The 16,157-nt window shown below is 46.9% G+C and overlaps 1 protein-coding gene across 1 annotated transcript in view; it reads left to right on the top strand.

Moving 5' to 3' along the window:
- Window positions 1–2,139: 2,139 nt before the first annotated feature.
- Window positions 2,140–16,157, top strand: part of LOC140492635 (uncharacterized) — a 32,600-nt gene continuing 18,582 nt past the window's right edge. Inside the window, exons 1-3 of the mRNA XM_072591665.1 lie at window positions 2,140–3,564; window positions 12,024–12,374; window positions 12,882–12,993. Coding sequence (XP_072447766.1) covers window positions 2,283–3,564; window positions 12,024–12,374; window positions 12,882–12,993 — 1,745 coding nt within the window. The 5' untranslated portion in view covers window positions 2,140–2,282. The remainder of the gene's footprint in view (window positions 3,565–12,023; window positions 12,375–12,881; window positions 12,994–16,157) is intronic.

Genomic DNA, 16,157 nt, shown 5'->3' with positions numbered 1-16,157 from the left:
GGAGCCTTCCACATCTATCAAAGTTTCACCTGCACTTCCACACGTCTTTTACTGTATCCGTTGCTCCCGATGTGGTCTCCTCTACATTGGGGAGACTGGGCGCCTCCTAGCAGAGCACTTTAGGGAACATCTCCGGGACACCTGCACCAATCAACCACACTGCCCCGTGGCCCAACATTTCAACTCCCCCTCCCACTCTGCTGAGGACATGGAGGTCCTGGGCCTCCTTCACCGCCGCTCCCTCACCACCCAATGCCTGGAGGAAGAACGCCTCATCTTCCGCCTCGGAAAACTTCAACCCCAGGGCATCAATGTGGGCTTCACCAGTTTCCTCATTTCCCCTCCCCCACCTTACCCCAGTTCCAACCTTCCAGCTCAGCATCATCCCCATGACCTGTCCTACCTGCCTATCTCCCTTCCCACCTATCCACTCCGACCTATCACATCCATCCCCACCCCCACTCACCTATTGTACTCTATGCTACTTTCTCCCCACCCCCACCCCCCCTCTTATTTACCTCTCCACTCTGCAGGCACCCTGCCTCTATTCCTGATGAAGGGCTTTTGCCTGAAACGATTTTCCTGCTCCTCGGCTGCTGCCTGACCTGCTGTGCTTTTCCAGCACCACTCTAATCTAGGCTCTGAGTTCCAGCATCTGCAGTCCTTGTTTTTACCTCCAGATTGGTTTCCTGCTGACTTTGGCCTGAATAATGTGGAAGAGGAGATGGAGACCAACACAGCTACATCCTGTGTGTTTATACAACTTCACTGGACGGGTGTTGTCATAGATTGTCAGACAAATAATTGACACTGAGCTACATAGATTAGGTAGGATGGGTGACTGAAAGCTAGGTCGATTGAAGTGGATTTTCTGTCTTTGTCTTTGAGAAGGAGAGGAGTAGAAAGGGAGAGTTTAGGAGGAGACATGGTGAAGGATGCAGGACTGGCCGGAGATGAGAAACCAGAGAGAGTTGTAAATGATGGAATTCCCTGTCCCAGAGAGAGAGCTGTGGATATTTGGGGATTCCCTATCTTTCAGCGCTGTGGATTCTTTGTCATTGAGTGCATTCAAGGACGGAGATAGATCATGTTTATGGACCCAGTTACCAGTTGGGAGGATAGATGATGCTGAGGATCATTGAAATGGCAGCACAGCCTCCGCATAATACATGGAACTAGACTTGCTTCTGCTTTTTATGTTCCTTCATGTGGTTTCAGGAGGGACTTTCAGAGCTGAGGAGTCTGGTAGTGGCACTAATAGTGAAGTGATTGGAAAAGGATGCTCAAATGAGCTCCAAATGGACTGTAATGGGTTCTCGGGTGGAGGGGAGGGGGCACAGAGATTGTGGGTTCTCTAATGCTGAAGGTGGTGGTTATGGAGATGACAGGCAATGGTGGGGTGGTACAGGCTGAGTGATGACCTTACCGAGGTTTATAAAATCATGAGGGGCATGGATAGGGCAAACAGTCTCTTCTCTAGGGTTGGGGTTGGGGGGGGGGGTCCACAGCTAGAGGGGATAGGTTTAGGGTGAGAAGGAAAAGATATAAAAGGGACCTAAGGGGCAAGTTTTTTCACACAGAGGATGGTACGTGTATGGAATGAGCTGCCAGAGGAAATGGTGGAGGCTGGTACAATTACAGCATTTAAGAGGCATCTGGATGGGTATATGAATAGGAAGGGTCTGGAGGGATATGGGCCGGGTGCTGGCAGGTGGGACTAGATTAGGTTAGGATATCTGGTCGGCATGGACAGGTTGGACCGAAGGGTCTGTTTCCATGCTGTACATCTCTCTGATTCTAAATAACATGCAGAGTCGCCTGACAGCCGCAGCTGAACTCATGAAACAGTTAGAGGGTGAAAACTGATCTGAGCTTTACTTTGTCCTTTTCTCAGGTCAGGATAAAGTGTAGCTTTCTCTACTTGAATGCGGCTGATTTTAATCCAAGTTATCAGAGTGGTGTGGGTGAAATTCCTGGTGCTCGTCTGTGTTTAGTGGGCTCTGCAGGCAGGCTAGGAACATGAATGTATCCTGTGTTGGTCTTGTTTCGGCTGCAGCAAGCAGTCACAAGGACGATGGAGTGAGGTACCAGAGGGATCTTTTAGAATTGCGACATGAAGTGGGAGAGTATAAGATCTATACTAAAATCCACAATTTCTCATCTCCAGGTGGCTGTGAAGTATGCGCGATAACGCCGAAGGACGGAAGCACCAGCAGCAGATTGATCTCTCACATCCCATCCCATTGTCCTCCAAACGAGAGTGACCATCCCTTAGCAGGGAGATGGAGTTCCAAGGTAGGAGTGAGAAGCCTCCATCGATAGAGGGCTGGTTCCGGGAACACAAGGGATACAGTGCTTCAAATTCAGCGGAGGGGCGGGTGCAGAAGGATGACAGCCTCTCCTCAGCCAATCACAGTACCTGCAACAACCTGTCGAGAAAGAGGAAAGCGGTCTTTGAAGTGCTGTCGGAAAAGGCCGTGAGCGACTGGGGATTGGCACCCGACTGGGAAGTGGCAGGATGCAGTGTTCCCTTTCAGAAGGCCATGGACTCTCGGGTTAGTTCCAATCAGTCAGATCGGAAGTGTACCTTCTCCAACAATGGTGCGGCCTGCGGTCTGTTTGCTGCGGCTGGAGCTGCAGACCAACAAGGGACCCTGCTGAGCAGGTGCAGGGTCACACCAGCCGCTAAATCCTGCAGAGGCCTCAAGCAGCGGCGGCGGTTTCGGAAAAGGTGGAAGTTGATGCAGGCCTTCCAGATGCTCCTGTATCGCCGGATTTCCCCGCTGACATTCCACTGGAGAGTCTGGAACCTGTTCAGGAAGAGACGTGCACCTCGTCTTCATGGAGCCAAGCACAGCCTATCCACTGCTCAGCAGTCAGTGGACGAGCCATCAGAGAACGCTCAGGAGTGGGAATCACATGCAAAGTGCCTGGAGGCAGGCGAGATGTTCCGACCCAGGGTGGCTCCTGACTTTGTGCCGGAAATCATGTGCTCAGAGAGTCACCGGGCCCCCCGTTCACTGGAAGGCGGCAGCAGCAACAACATGTGGTTGAAGTCTGGCAGCAGAAGCCCCACCATGAGGCTGCAGGGTCTGCCCTCCGGCAATTGTCAACCCTGGCCCAAGGACTTCCGGCTCCCAAACCAAGGGAGTGCCTCGGAGAACGCCAGCAACTCGATGACCGCGTCAGTACCACCCGGCCCGTTCAGGGGCAGTGCTTCAGCTGACCTTTCAGAGAAGCCAAAGGAGGGTTTAGGCTCGTTGGCACAGAGCAACAGCCACACGGTTTCCAGAGCTGGCCTTGACCATGGAGAAAACGCTCACCAAGGCACAAGGTTGCTGGGAAAGCTGTTCCTGGATCGAGATCATCCCTTGTATTCCCGGTACGTGGCCCGGTCCAAGGAAGCCCTTCACATTTGTCGAGATGAGGCCGCTGGAGACACTTTGAGTCACGGCTCGATTAACCTTGGTGCTCAGGAGCAAGCGCGAGGACATCTGTCCAGCCGGACAAAGCCAGAGGAGGCTGACCTCTCTGTTGGCCAGACACCGTTTGTTGGCGTTGGAGGTAACTGCGGGTTTGGCAAAGTTGTTTAAACCTCTCGAATCGTGCGGTGGGGACGTGTGCGCTGTACTGAACAGGAGGTACAAACACTAAGCTTGACTTGCTGCCCATGAAGTTGTGTCTGAAGTTGGAGGGTTTGTGTGGAACTTGCAGCACAGAATGGGCCATTCAGCTCAACTGTTCTGTGCTAGTCTGGCCCAGGGTCCACCTAAGTCTGTTCCCACTCCTGCTTATCTCATCAATTAACAAATCTCTAGATTCCTTTCTCCCTCACATGCTTATCCAATTTCCTTTCAATGTGAAATCAAACCGAGAGCTGTGGGTGCTGGAAATCTGAAACAAATTGCTGGAGAGACTGATGTAGGTCTGGCAAGCATCTGTGGTGAGAGAAAGCAGAGTTAATGATAGTTAGCAAAGAAAAGGTCACTGGATTTGAAATATTAACTCTGCTTCACTCTGATTCTCCACAGACACTGCCAGACCTGCTGAGTTTCTCCAGCAATTTCTGTTTTCATTCCCTTAAATGTATTTATGCCATAGTGGTGGCATGGTGGCTCAGTGGTTAGCACGGCTGCCTCAGTGCCAGGGACCCGAATTCAATCCCCACCTCAGGTGACTGTCTGTGTGGAGTTTGTACATTCTCCCTGTGTCTGCGTGGGTTTCCTCCAGGTGCTCCGGTTTCTTCCCACTGTCCAAAGATGTCCAGGTTAGGGTGAATTGGCCATGCTCAATTGCCCATAGTGTCCAGGTGGATTGACCATGGGAAATGCAGGGATACGGTAGGGGAGTGGGTCTGGCTGGGGTGATTTTTGGAGAGTTGGTGTGGAATCGATTGGCCAAATGGTCTGCTTCCACACTGTAAACCAATTAATAAAACAATAAATATCCTCAAGTACTTCATTCCGTGGAATAGATACAGTGCAGATGGAGACCATTCAGTTCATCAGCTGCTTTCCTTCCCTACCTGCAAACTTTTTCTTTTCAAATAATTATTCCAATTCCTTTTACCAATGGGATCTCTGTCCATCGCACTGTCAGGCTGTATACTGCATCCTTCCCTCGAATAGTTCGGGATGGATCACAAATACTGCTACCCTCATGTAGCTGCTGGGCCCTTTGTCTTTCACCTAAAATCTGTGTCCTTCTGATCGAGGTCAGTTTCTCCCGATTGAATCTGTCCAGCCCCTCCCTGTTGACTCTGCCCGTAACGATCGTGATTTTGAGCAGCTCAATCAAATCACCCCTGCACTCTCTCAGCTGAAGAGTGCCAGATTGTAACCTTGTAACTGAATGTCCTTGTCTCTGCAGTGCTTCATATGAATCTTCTGTGTACCCTGTCACCCAGGCTACAATAAGGACACACCACCCAGAAAAAGACATGTACTCCAAACAGTGCTGCACAAGTGTTTCATAAAGGTTCTCAGTAACTTGTGCCCCATTCACAAAATGCCTTATTAACCACTTTCTGAATCTGTCCTGCTACCTTCACTAGAGCCCAACCATCACATTTATTACATTCCTGGTATTCATAGTCCTCAATGCCATCTGATCAAAGCTCCGATTATTTTTACCATTCACAATCTCAAAACATTTAAAGCCCTCACAATCTGCACTAGTCAGCGAAGTCACTGCCCTTTGTAAGCAGCAGTCAGGGTGTATTTGTTTGTGCTGGATATATTGGAATTGGAGTCAGTGGGAAACTATAGCTTTGCAGTTGAATGTTTGATTATGTTCTCCACCTGGTTGTGACGAAGATGGTGCTGCTTTTCTCTCCCCGGTTGGCACAAAGGTGGGTGCTGGTCAAGCTGATATCTCCATTCCTGGCACCAAGAACCTGGGAGAAAGTGGGGACTGCAGATGCTGGAGATCAGAGCTGAAAATGTGTTGCTGGAAAAGCGCAGCAGGTCAGGCAGCATCCAAGGAGCAGGAGCATCGACGTTTCGGGCATGAGCCCTTCCTGAAGAAGGATGCTGCCTGAACTGCTGCGCTTTTCCAGCAACACATTTTCAACCAAGAACCTGGGACCATTCAAGCTGCTCCTGGACAGAGAAATGACAGGGTGAAGACCCCCTGATGAAACAGGTCTCACACATGGAGGGAGCTGTGATAACAGAAAAGCAGACAGTTGGGAACTGAGGCTGAATGAGAGGAGGATGATTAAGGGTGGGGTAAGGGAGGGGGGGGGGAACTGCAGAGCATGTCATGTGAATGAGAGAAAAGTGATGAGGGAGGGTGTTAGAGGAGGGGTTGTGGATGAGGAGAGCGATGGAGGAAGGAGGCCTGGGGGTGGGACAATGGGGAAAGGGGGTTTATGGATCGGGGGGGTCATTGGGGTGGGTCGGTGGACGATAGAGGTGTGGTGGAGTTTGGTGGTGATGAGGAAGCTGTGGTTTGTGACAGGGGCAGGATTGGAATGGTTGACTGAGTGGTGACCTGAAAATAGTGATGGAGATGGACAGAGCTCATTCAAGGCTGTGTGCACGTAAATAACAACGAGCAAAAGGCAGTGAGGGTATGACAAATGGGAATGTTTGAAATCAGTCAGCGAGGCCGTGTCAAAGTGATAATATCACTGGACAGGAATCCAGAGGTCCAGGATGCAATGGACACACGTGAAAACAGTGACACTTCAATTGTAGTCTTGATTGTTAGTGGACAATTAACTCGCTGGAGATGAAGTTTCCACAAATTGGGATTGTATTATAGACCCTCCCCTAATAGTCAGCGTAAAATTGAGAAACAAATTTGTAAGGAGATCTCGGTTATCTGTACGAATAATAGGGTAGTTATGGTAGGGGATTTTAACTTTTCAAACATAGACTGGAAAACCATGGTGTTAAGGGTTTAGATGGAGGGGAATTTGTTCCATTTGTGCAAGGAAATGTTCTGATTCGGTGTGTGGATGTACCTACTAGAGAGGGTGCAAAACTTGACCTACTCTTGGGAAATAAGGCAGGGCAGGTGACTGAGGTGTCATGGGGGAGCACTTTGGGGCCAGCGACCATAATCCTATTAGTTTTAAAATAGTGATGGAAAACGATAGACCAGATCTAAAAGTTGAAGTTCTAAACTGGAGGAAGGCCAATTTTGATGGTATTAGGCAAGACCTTTCAAAAGTTCATTGGGGACAGATGTTCACAGGTAAAGGGATGGCTGGAAAATGGGAAACCCTCAAAAATGAGATAATGAGAGTCCAGATTTATCCCCCTTTATGCATTTCAAGACATCCAGCACTTCCTCCTCTGTATTATGAACATTTTCCAAGATGTCACCATCTATTTCCCTACATTTACGCTGACTATTAGGGGAGGGTCTATAATACAATCCCAATTTGTGGAAACTTCATCTCCAGTGAGTTAATTGTCCACCAACAATCAAGTGTTTACTGTGGACATAGAAGATATAGAAAATGGGAAAATAGATGGTGACATCTTGCAAAATGTCCAGATTGCAGAGGAGGAAGTGCTGGATATCTTGAAATGCATGAAAGTGAATAAATCCCCAGAACCTGGTCAGGTGTACCCTAGAACACTGTGGGAAGTTAGGGAAGTGATTGCTGGGAATCTTACTGAGAAATTTGTATCATCGATAGTCACAGGTGAGGTGCCTGAAGACTGGAGGTTGGCTAAAGTGGTGCCACTGTTTAAGAAGGGCGGTAAGGAAAAGCCAGGGAACTATAGACTGGTGAGCCTGACATTAGGTAAGGGGTGGGCAAGTTGTTGGAAGGAATCCTGAGGGACAGGATTTACATGCATTTAGAAAGGCAAGGACTAATTAGAGATAGTCAACATGGCTTTGTACCATGTCTCACAAACCTAATTGAGTTTTTTGAAGAAGTAGCAATGAGGATTGATGAGGGCAGAGCAGTGGACGTGATTTATTTTAACTTCAGTAAGATGATTGACAAGGTTCCTATGGTAGATGGTTAGCAAGATTAGATAGATCTCACGGAATACAGTGAGAACTAACCATTTGGATGCAGAACTGGCTTGAAGGTAGAAGACAGAGGGTTGTTTTTCAGACTGGAGGCCTGTGACCAGTGGAGTGCCACAAGGATCGGTGCTGGGTTTTCATCGTTTATATAAATGATTTGGATGTGAACATAGGAGATATAGTTTGTTAGTTTGCAGATGACACCAAAATTAGAGGTGTAGTGGACAGCGAAGAAGGTTACCTCAGAGTACCATGGGATCTTGATCAGATGGAGTTTAAGTTAGATATGTGCGAGGTGCTGCATTTTGGAAAGGTAAATCAGAGCAGGACGTATACACTTAATGGTAAGGTCCTAGAGAGAGTTGCTGAACAAAGAGACCTTGGAGTGCAGATTCATAGTTCCTTGAAAATATAGTTGCAGATAGATAGGGTCATGAAGAAGGTAGGAGAAAGTGAGGACTGCAGATGCTGGAGATCAGAGCTGAAAAATGTGTTGCTGGAAAAGTGCAGCAGGTCAGGCAGCATCCAAGGGACAGGAGAATCGACGTTTCAGGCATAAGCCCTTCAGGTAGTGAAGAAGGTGTTTGGTATGCTTTCACTACCAAAGGCAGATGCTGGAGAGTCAGAGTTGATAAAATGTGGCTCTGGTCAGGCAGAATCTGAGGAGCAAGAGAGTTGATGTTTCAGATATTACCCTTCGTCAGGACTGATCCTGCTTAGGCTTGATCCACATATCAGCAAGAGAAGTGAGTTTCAGAGTTGAGGGGGGATGATTGCTCTGACACCAAGGCCACATTTGACTGTGTATGGCATTAAGGTGCCTCTGGTGGTGATGTGAATTGGGATGGGGAGTGGGAAGCTCTCTTCTGGTAGCACACTTACTAGTAAGATGGTAATAATGATTGTTGGGAGGTCATTCATCTCAGTGCAGGACATCACTGCAGGAGTTTTATCATCATGTTAAAGAGAGGGATGTTTGTTGGTCACATCAGAATGTTGGACATCATTCATGATTCCTCTGAAGTGTAGCAGTCCTTGTCCAAATGCAACAAGATTTAGATGGCATCCAGGTTTGAACTAATAACCGGAAAGGAACCTTTATGGTACGCCAATGACTTTTTCAATGCGAAAGAGAATTCAAGCATTGCCCCATGACTTTCAGTGATGTACCATCGCTGAATTTCCCACCACTGTCAGTAGACTGTGATGACTACTGTATAAATACTGTGGTTACAACAGCAGCTCAGAGACTGGGAATTCTTAAATGAGTTACTCACCTCTTGACCCACTCAAATCTTACCGTTGACAAGGATCGAGACAAGACTGCGATGGAATACTCCCCACTTGCCTGGATATGTGCAGCTCCAACAACACTCAAGCTTGAAAACAAGACAAAGCAGCCCACTAGATGGAGTGCCAATCAAATGCATTCCACCATCACCAGTCACAGCAGTGTCATCCATCTCCAAGGTGCAGCAACTCACCGAGACATCTCCAACAGCATACACATGACCTCTGCCACCCAGAGAGAAGGGGCAACTGGGGAGGAGCATCACCCCCTTGCAAGTTCCCTTCAGAGTTCCCTTCAGAGTTACTCCCCATTCCAACTTGGAAATATATCACTGCTCTTTCAATGTTGCTGGGCCAAAACTCCCTGCCTGAGGGCACTGAGAGTGTTCCTACAGCACGTGAACTGCAGTGGTTCAAGAAGGCAGCTCACCCCCACCTTCTCAAGGGGCAACTAGGGACGGGCAAGAAATGGTGACCCAACCAACAGTGCCCACATCCCATGAGTGAATAAAATAAAACAATCTTGTCAGAGTTCACAGGGGAAGGGGTATAGAAGAATGGAGGAGTATAGAGGGGTGTTTTTATAGCAATGTTCCTCTGAATTGTCCTGCTGTAATGTGGGTGCTGATTGCATGCATGGAGGAAGTGATGGTTTACACTCAGAGGCTGTGGTATATAAGAGAGAGTTGGGCATTGTACTTAACAAAGATGTCCACTGTGCAGAGTGTGGGCTGATTCAGGATAAAGCTTACCTGTTCAGTATAGATTAGTACCATTCCATTCAGAGCAGAGTTTTCACTACTCTTTGGCTCACTGTGTCCTTGAAATGACTGCCCCTTTATTACAAATGTCTTTTCTCTACATACAAACACACTGTGGAAGTGGTAAATTACACAAGAACACAGGAATTGGGAGACATTCAGCCTGTTCCAAGTTTCATTAGATCATGGTTGATCTGATAGTGATCTCAATTCCATTTTAAATCAGACCTGAATAACCCTCTGACCAGCTGTTATACTCAATCCCCAACATCCCCTGCTCTCTGGGGTAGAGATTTCCACAGAAGAATGATCATCCAAGGGAAAGCAAGAATCTCCTCATCTCAGCTTGAAAAGGGAGACCCTGAAACTTGGAAGTGGAGTGTCTTGGTTCCTGTTTTCACGAAGCATGCCCCTGTCAATGCCCTCAGCACCACCAGCATTTTAAATGTCTTTCAGCAGGTCGCTTCTCATTCTTTGAAACTTAAACAAAATGGGTAGAGGCTCAACCTGATCAACCTTTGCTTTTAGATCACCCTTTGATCCAGGGGTCATTTGAGTAAACCTCTGAACTGCTGCGGAATGCAATTATGTCCTTTTTTAGGTTTAAGAAAATTGGATATAATATTCCAGATGTGGTCTCATTGAAGCCTTGGAAGCATGTTGCATACCTTGCCTACTTTTATTTCCTATTCCCCTCTCAATAAAGGCAGCATTCCATTTGCTTTGCCGATCACTTGCTGCACCTCCATACCAATTCTTTATGATTTGTACACCAAGATATTCAGATGATTGTGTACCATAGAATTCTGCAGTTTCTCTCCATTCAGACAATATTCTTCTATTCTTCCTACCCATGTCATGCCCCTCCCTCACAATTTGCTTAAAAGTCCTCAATAGCATCTTAGACTTGCCAGGATGTGGAGGTGCCAGTGTTGGACCAGGGTGGACAAAGTCAGAGGCTGTGGTGTCATGTGACTTCTGACCTTAAACTTGCCAGAACAGTGGTCCCAGGTATAGGTGAAGACCATTCCAATAGTACAGTTCAGGTTTTTCTGATACTGGTGACAGTGTCACATCAGCCTCCCAAACCAATCCCTGATCCACAGATTCACCTGCCTTTGTCTCATTTAGCCCATACTAGTTTGCTTGTGCCTCAAGTATTAATCCAGAGATGATTACCTTTGTGGTCCTGCTTCTTAACTGAGCAATGGGTACTGTTTATACTCTGAGCAGAACCTGTTTTGCAGGGCTTTCTGTGATGCTGCACCTGCATGGAGCTGCTGGTGCCTGCCCTTGCCACTATGAGCTCCTCTCCGTTCCAAACCCTAGGCCTGAGCAGACACTGTCTCCTTCTGGCCTCCCGCTGACCATTTCCTGTTTGGGTCTGTGTCTCATGTGGGCAACCCTTTCTTCTTGTGTGGTTGTAAACCTGTCTGCTGACTCTCTAGCTCAGCTCCCAGCTACAGTAACGCTGCTTTGTTGAAGGTAGCTACTTTCAGCTGATTGTCACTAACCTGCCAACGCTCAGCACTGGTCCTGCCTGTGTAATGGAAAATTTGAAATTTCAATGTCTGACCCTGACTTTTAATCTGAACTTATATTGAAAAACATGATGTGGAGGTGCTGATGTTGGCCTGGGGTGGACAAGGTCAGAGGTCACACGTCACCAGGTTATAATCCAACACGTTTATTTGAAGTCCCAAGCCTTTGGAGTGTAGTGCCTTCGAGGTGGAGTCCCTTCACCTGACAAAGGGGCTGCGCTTCAAAAGCTTATGATTTCAGATAAACCTGTTGGACTATCACCTGGTGTCATGTGACTTCTAAATTGAGAGAAACACCTTACAGAACTGTTAATGTGAACCAAATGATGAGTTTCCATCTTTTTTAGAGTCATAGAGCTGTACGGCAGGGAAACAGACCCTTCAGTCCAACTCATCTATTCTGGCCAGATATCTTAAAATAATCTCATCTCGTTTATCAACACTTGGCCCATATCCTGCTAAATCCTTCCTATTCATATTCCCATCCAGATCCCTTTTAAATGTTGTCATTGTACCAGCCTCCATCACTTCCTCTGACAGCTCATTCCATACACGTACCACCCTCTGTGAGAAAAAGTTGCCCCTTAGGTCCCCTCTAAATCTTTTCCCTTTCACCTTAAACCTATGCCCTCTAGTTTTGGACTCCCCACCCCTCTCCATGTCCCTCATAATTTTATAAACCTCTATAAAGTCACCCTTCAGCCTCTGGACTTAGTGGTTCTGTATCTGCGTCTCCTACCTGAGACGGTCTACTTCACAAAGGATCTTTACAGACTGTGGGAATGTTTGCTCTTTGTGGCTGGCTGTATTTAAGCTCCTGTTTTGGAATTAAAATCACATCATCAAGGTGTTTAACCTACTGCATTCTCTCGTCCGGCCATGGTTTGTTTTATCACAGCTGATCTTGCTTGTTCTGACCTTTGGAATAATGTTGCAGATATGCTGGGAGTAAACGGTCACCCCCTGAGTGACCCGGATGAAATGCTCCCCTCAGACGGTGGCGCTGAATGCCAGCGGGTGGTCAGAGAGGATGATGGCATCGTCATCAGTCATGTGTGCAGCATTGGCTCACAGATGGTGGAGCAGCTGTTTGGCAGCGAGGACGACAGCAGGGAGGGCAGCTCAGCAAGTCTCAGCAAGCACAAGTGTGAGTCTGATAGCCAAGCCGGTGGTACCGGAGAATCAGAGACTGATGGAGCTGCCATAGGACAGCAGTGCAAGACCAGTGACCGAGCCGGTGTGAACCATGTGTCGGCAATGAGCAATGAACACATAGCTTGCATTCACGGTAAGGAACCCATTCTTGGTTGGTCAGAGAATGTGACTCTCGCTGTAGCTTGGCGACCCCACAATCTGTTAACATTGGCGGCCGCTCCTTGGGAATTCAGGATTTGGGAATATTTGTTCTTTTTGGGATTCCCCTGCTCAGAGGATTGGGTTGGTGGGAAAGACTTGGAGAGGGTCACAGGATCATGACTTCTGTCTTCAATCCCCACCCCACAGGGTGTGTGTTTTAGAAACCAGCCTTGCTGACCAAGAGGGTTTTACTCTTTGGTTACAGTCCGCGCTGATGTGGGTTAATGTGGGCCTCGAGTCAGTCAGAGTTCCTTTCTTCAGGGTTTATCTAGCTGATGGTAAGACTGGGCTTGATCTTTACTTGGTGCTTCATTGCTTGTGCATACTCAACTGTGTTCAGTTGTCCTTGGAAGCCCCAGGAGAGAGGGAGGTGAAGCCACAGGCCTGAATGTTTTGTGAGTGGGGTTTGAGGTGCACTGATGGTGACCTTCCTTTCCAGGGCTTCTAGATGAGTATATCCAAACCTATGGCAGCTTGATACCCCTGAACACTGATGATGTGATTGAGAAGCTCCAGGCTGTTTTTGAAGAAGATTTCTCAACCCCACACAGGTATACTTGAGACATTAATTTTACCACCTTGGAGATAGACTAATATCAGGTGACTTGAAGCGGAACTTTTGGGTTAAATGACAGAATGGTGGTTTATTGAGTTGGCTTAATTATCCCCCATCCCATTTTCTTTGGGCGCTCCACCCTTTACCTTTGCATTCGTTCACCACATGGCTCCCTGTTCCTCTGCTGCTTTGTCCCCCTCTCTCCTCTTTAAGCATCCCCTTTCAGAGCACTGGCTCATTGCTGATTGATTTATTGTTGTCACATGTACCAAGATACAGTGAAAAGTGTCATGTGTACTTTACAAGCAGATCGCACCATACAAACTGCAGTACAGTGTTACAGCTGCACAGAAGGTGCAGAGACAGAGATCAGCATTTGAGAGGTCCATTCAAAAGTGATATCAGCTGGGAAGAAGCTGTTCTTGAATCTTTTTATAATATATTCAAACCTTTGTATCTTCTGCCGACAGAAGAGGGGTGCAAGAGAGTATAACTGGGGTGGGAAGAGTCTTTGATTTCCCGAGGCAGTGGGAAGTATAGATGATCAATGGATGGAATGTTCCTCACGGGTTAAAAAGTGGGACCAAAAATGGTAATTTCACTTAATCACAATTTCTTGCAGGGTAACACACTGGACACAGACGGATCAGGGGAAATGATGAGTTTGATTCCCCGTCGGTTAAGTTCGATGCTGTCAGGCAGGGAATACAGTTGTCCATGAGTTAGAGTCATGAAGATGTACAGCATGGAAGCAGACCCTTCGGTCCAACCAGATATCCCAACCCAACCTAGCCCCACCTGCCAGCACCCGGCCCATATCTCCCCTAAACCCTTCCTATTCATAAACCCATCCAAATGCCTCTGAAATGTTGCAATTGTACCAGCCTCCACCACTTCCTCTGGCAGCTCATTCCATACACGTACCACCCTCTGGGTGAAAAAGTTGCCCCTTAGGTCCCTTTTATATCTTTCCCCTCTCACCCTAAACCAATGCCCCTCTAGTTCTGGACTCCCCCACCCCCAGGGAAAAGACCTTGTCTATTTAGCCTGTCCATGCCCCTCATGATTTTATAAACCTCGATAAGGTCATCCCTCAGCCTAATCAACCTCTCCCTGTAGCTCAAACCCTCCAACCCTGGCAACATCCTTGTAAATCTTTTCTGAACCCTTTCAAGTTTGACAACATCTTTCCGATAGGAAGAACACCAGAACTGCACATAATATTGCAAAAGCGACCTAACCAATGTCCTGTACAGCTGCAACATTATCTCCCAACTCCTGTACTAATACTCTGACCAATAAAGGAAAGCATACCAAACACCGCCTTCACTATCCTATCTACCTATGACTCTACTTTCAAGGAACTGTGAACCTGCACTCCAAGGTCTCTTTGTTCAGCAACACTCCCTAGGACCTTACCATTATGTGTATAAGTCCTGCTAAGATTTGCTTTCCCAAAATGCAGCACCTCACATTTACCTAAATTAAACTCCATCTCCCATTCCTCAGCCCATTGGCCCATCTGATCAGGATCCCGTTGTAATCTGAGGGAACCTTCTTCGTTGTCCATTGCACCTGCAATGTTGGTGTCATCAGCAAACTTACTAACTTTCCCTCTTATGCTCGCATCCAAATCATTTATATAAATAAATATAAATAGTGGACCCAGCACTGGTCACAGGCCTCCAGTCTGAAAATCCCTCCACCACCACCCTCTGTCTTCTACCTTTGAGCCAGTTCTGTATCCAAATGGCTAGTACTCCCTGTATTCCATGAGATCTAACCTTGCTAACCAGTCTCCCATGGGGAACCTTGTCGAACGCCTTACTGAAGTCCATATAGATCACATCTATGGCTCTGCCCTCATCAATCTTCTTTGTTACTTTTTCAAAAAACTCAATCAAGTTTGTGAGACATGATTTCCCACGCACAAAGCCATGTTGACTATCCCGAATCATTACTCTCACTTCCAAATACATGTACATCCTGTCTCTCTGGATTCCCTCCAACAACTTGCCCACCACCGACGTCAGGCTCACCGGTCGATAGTTCCCTAGTTTGTCCTTACCATTCTTCTTAAACAGTGACACCACCTTTGCCAACCTCCAGTCTTCTGGCACCTCACCTGTGACTATCAATGATACAAATATCTTAGCAAGGTTCCCAGCAATCACTTCCCTAGCTTCCCACAGAATTATAGGGTACAACTGATTAGGTCCTGAGGATCTGTCCACTTTTATGCGTTTCAAGACATCCAGCACTTCCTCCTCTGTAATATGAACAATTTGCAAGATCTCACCATCTATTTCCCTACAGTCTATATCTTTCATGTCCTTTTCCACAGTAAACACTGATGCAAAATACTCGTTTAGTATCTCCCCCATCTCATGTGTTTCCACACAAAGGCCACCTTGCTGATCTTTGAGGGGCCCTATTCTCTCCCTAGTTACCCTTTTGTCCTTAATATATTTGTAAAACCCCTTTGGATTCTCCTTAATTATATTTGCCAAAGCTATCTCATGTCCCCGTTTTGCCCTCCTGATTTCCCTCTTAAGTATACTCCTACTGCCTTTATACTTTTCTAAGGATTCACTCGATCTATCCTGTCTATACCTTACATATGCTTCCTTCTTTTTCTTAACCAAACCCTCAATTTCTTTAGTCATCCAGCATTCCCTACACCTACCAGCCTTCCCTTTCACCTTGACAAGAATATACTTTCTCTGGATTCTTGTTATCTCATTTCTGAAGGCTTCCCATTTTCCAGCCGTCCCTTTACCTGTGAACATCTGCCTCCAATCAGCTTTTGAAAGGTCTTGCCTAATACCATCAAAATTGACCTTTCTCCAATTTAGAACTTCAACTTTTAGATCCTTTACATCCTTTTCCATCACTATTTTAAAGCTAATAGAATTATGGTCGCTGGCCCCAAAGTGCTCCCCCACTGACACCTCAGTCCCCTGCCCTGCCTTATTTCCCAAGAGTAGGTCAAGTTGTGCATCATCTGTAGTAGGTACATCCACATACTGAATCAGAAAATTGTCTTGTACGCACTGAACAAATTCCTCTCCATCTAAAGCCTTAACACTATGGCAGTCCCAGTCTATCTTTGGAAAGTTAAAATCCCCTCCCATAACCACCCTAATATTCTTACAGATA

Source organism: Chiloscyllium punctatum, chromosome 21 (genome assembly GCF_047496795.1).
Source record: "Chiloscyllium punctatum isolate Juve2018m chromosome 21, sChiPun1.3, whole genome shotgun sequence".
NCBI classification, from domain to species: Eukaryota; Metazoa; Chordata; class Chondrichthyes; order Orectolobiformes; family Hemiscylliidae; genus Chiloscyllium; species Chiloscyllium punctatum.
Note: the sequence above shows the minus strand (reverse complement) of the source record. Positions and strands in the feature narration are given on the sequence as shown.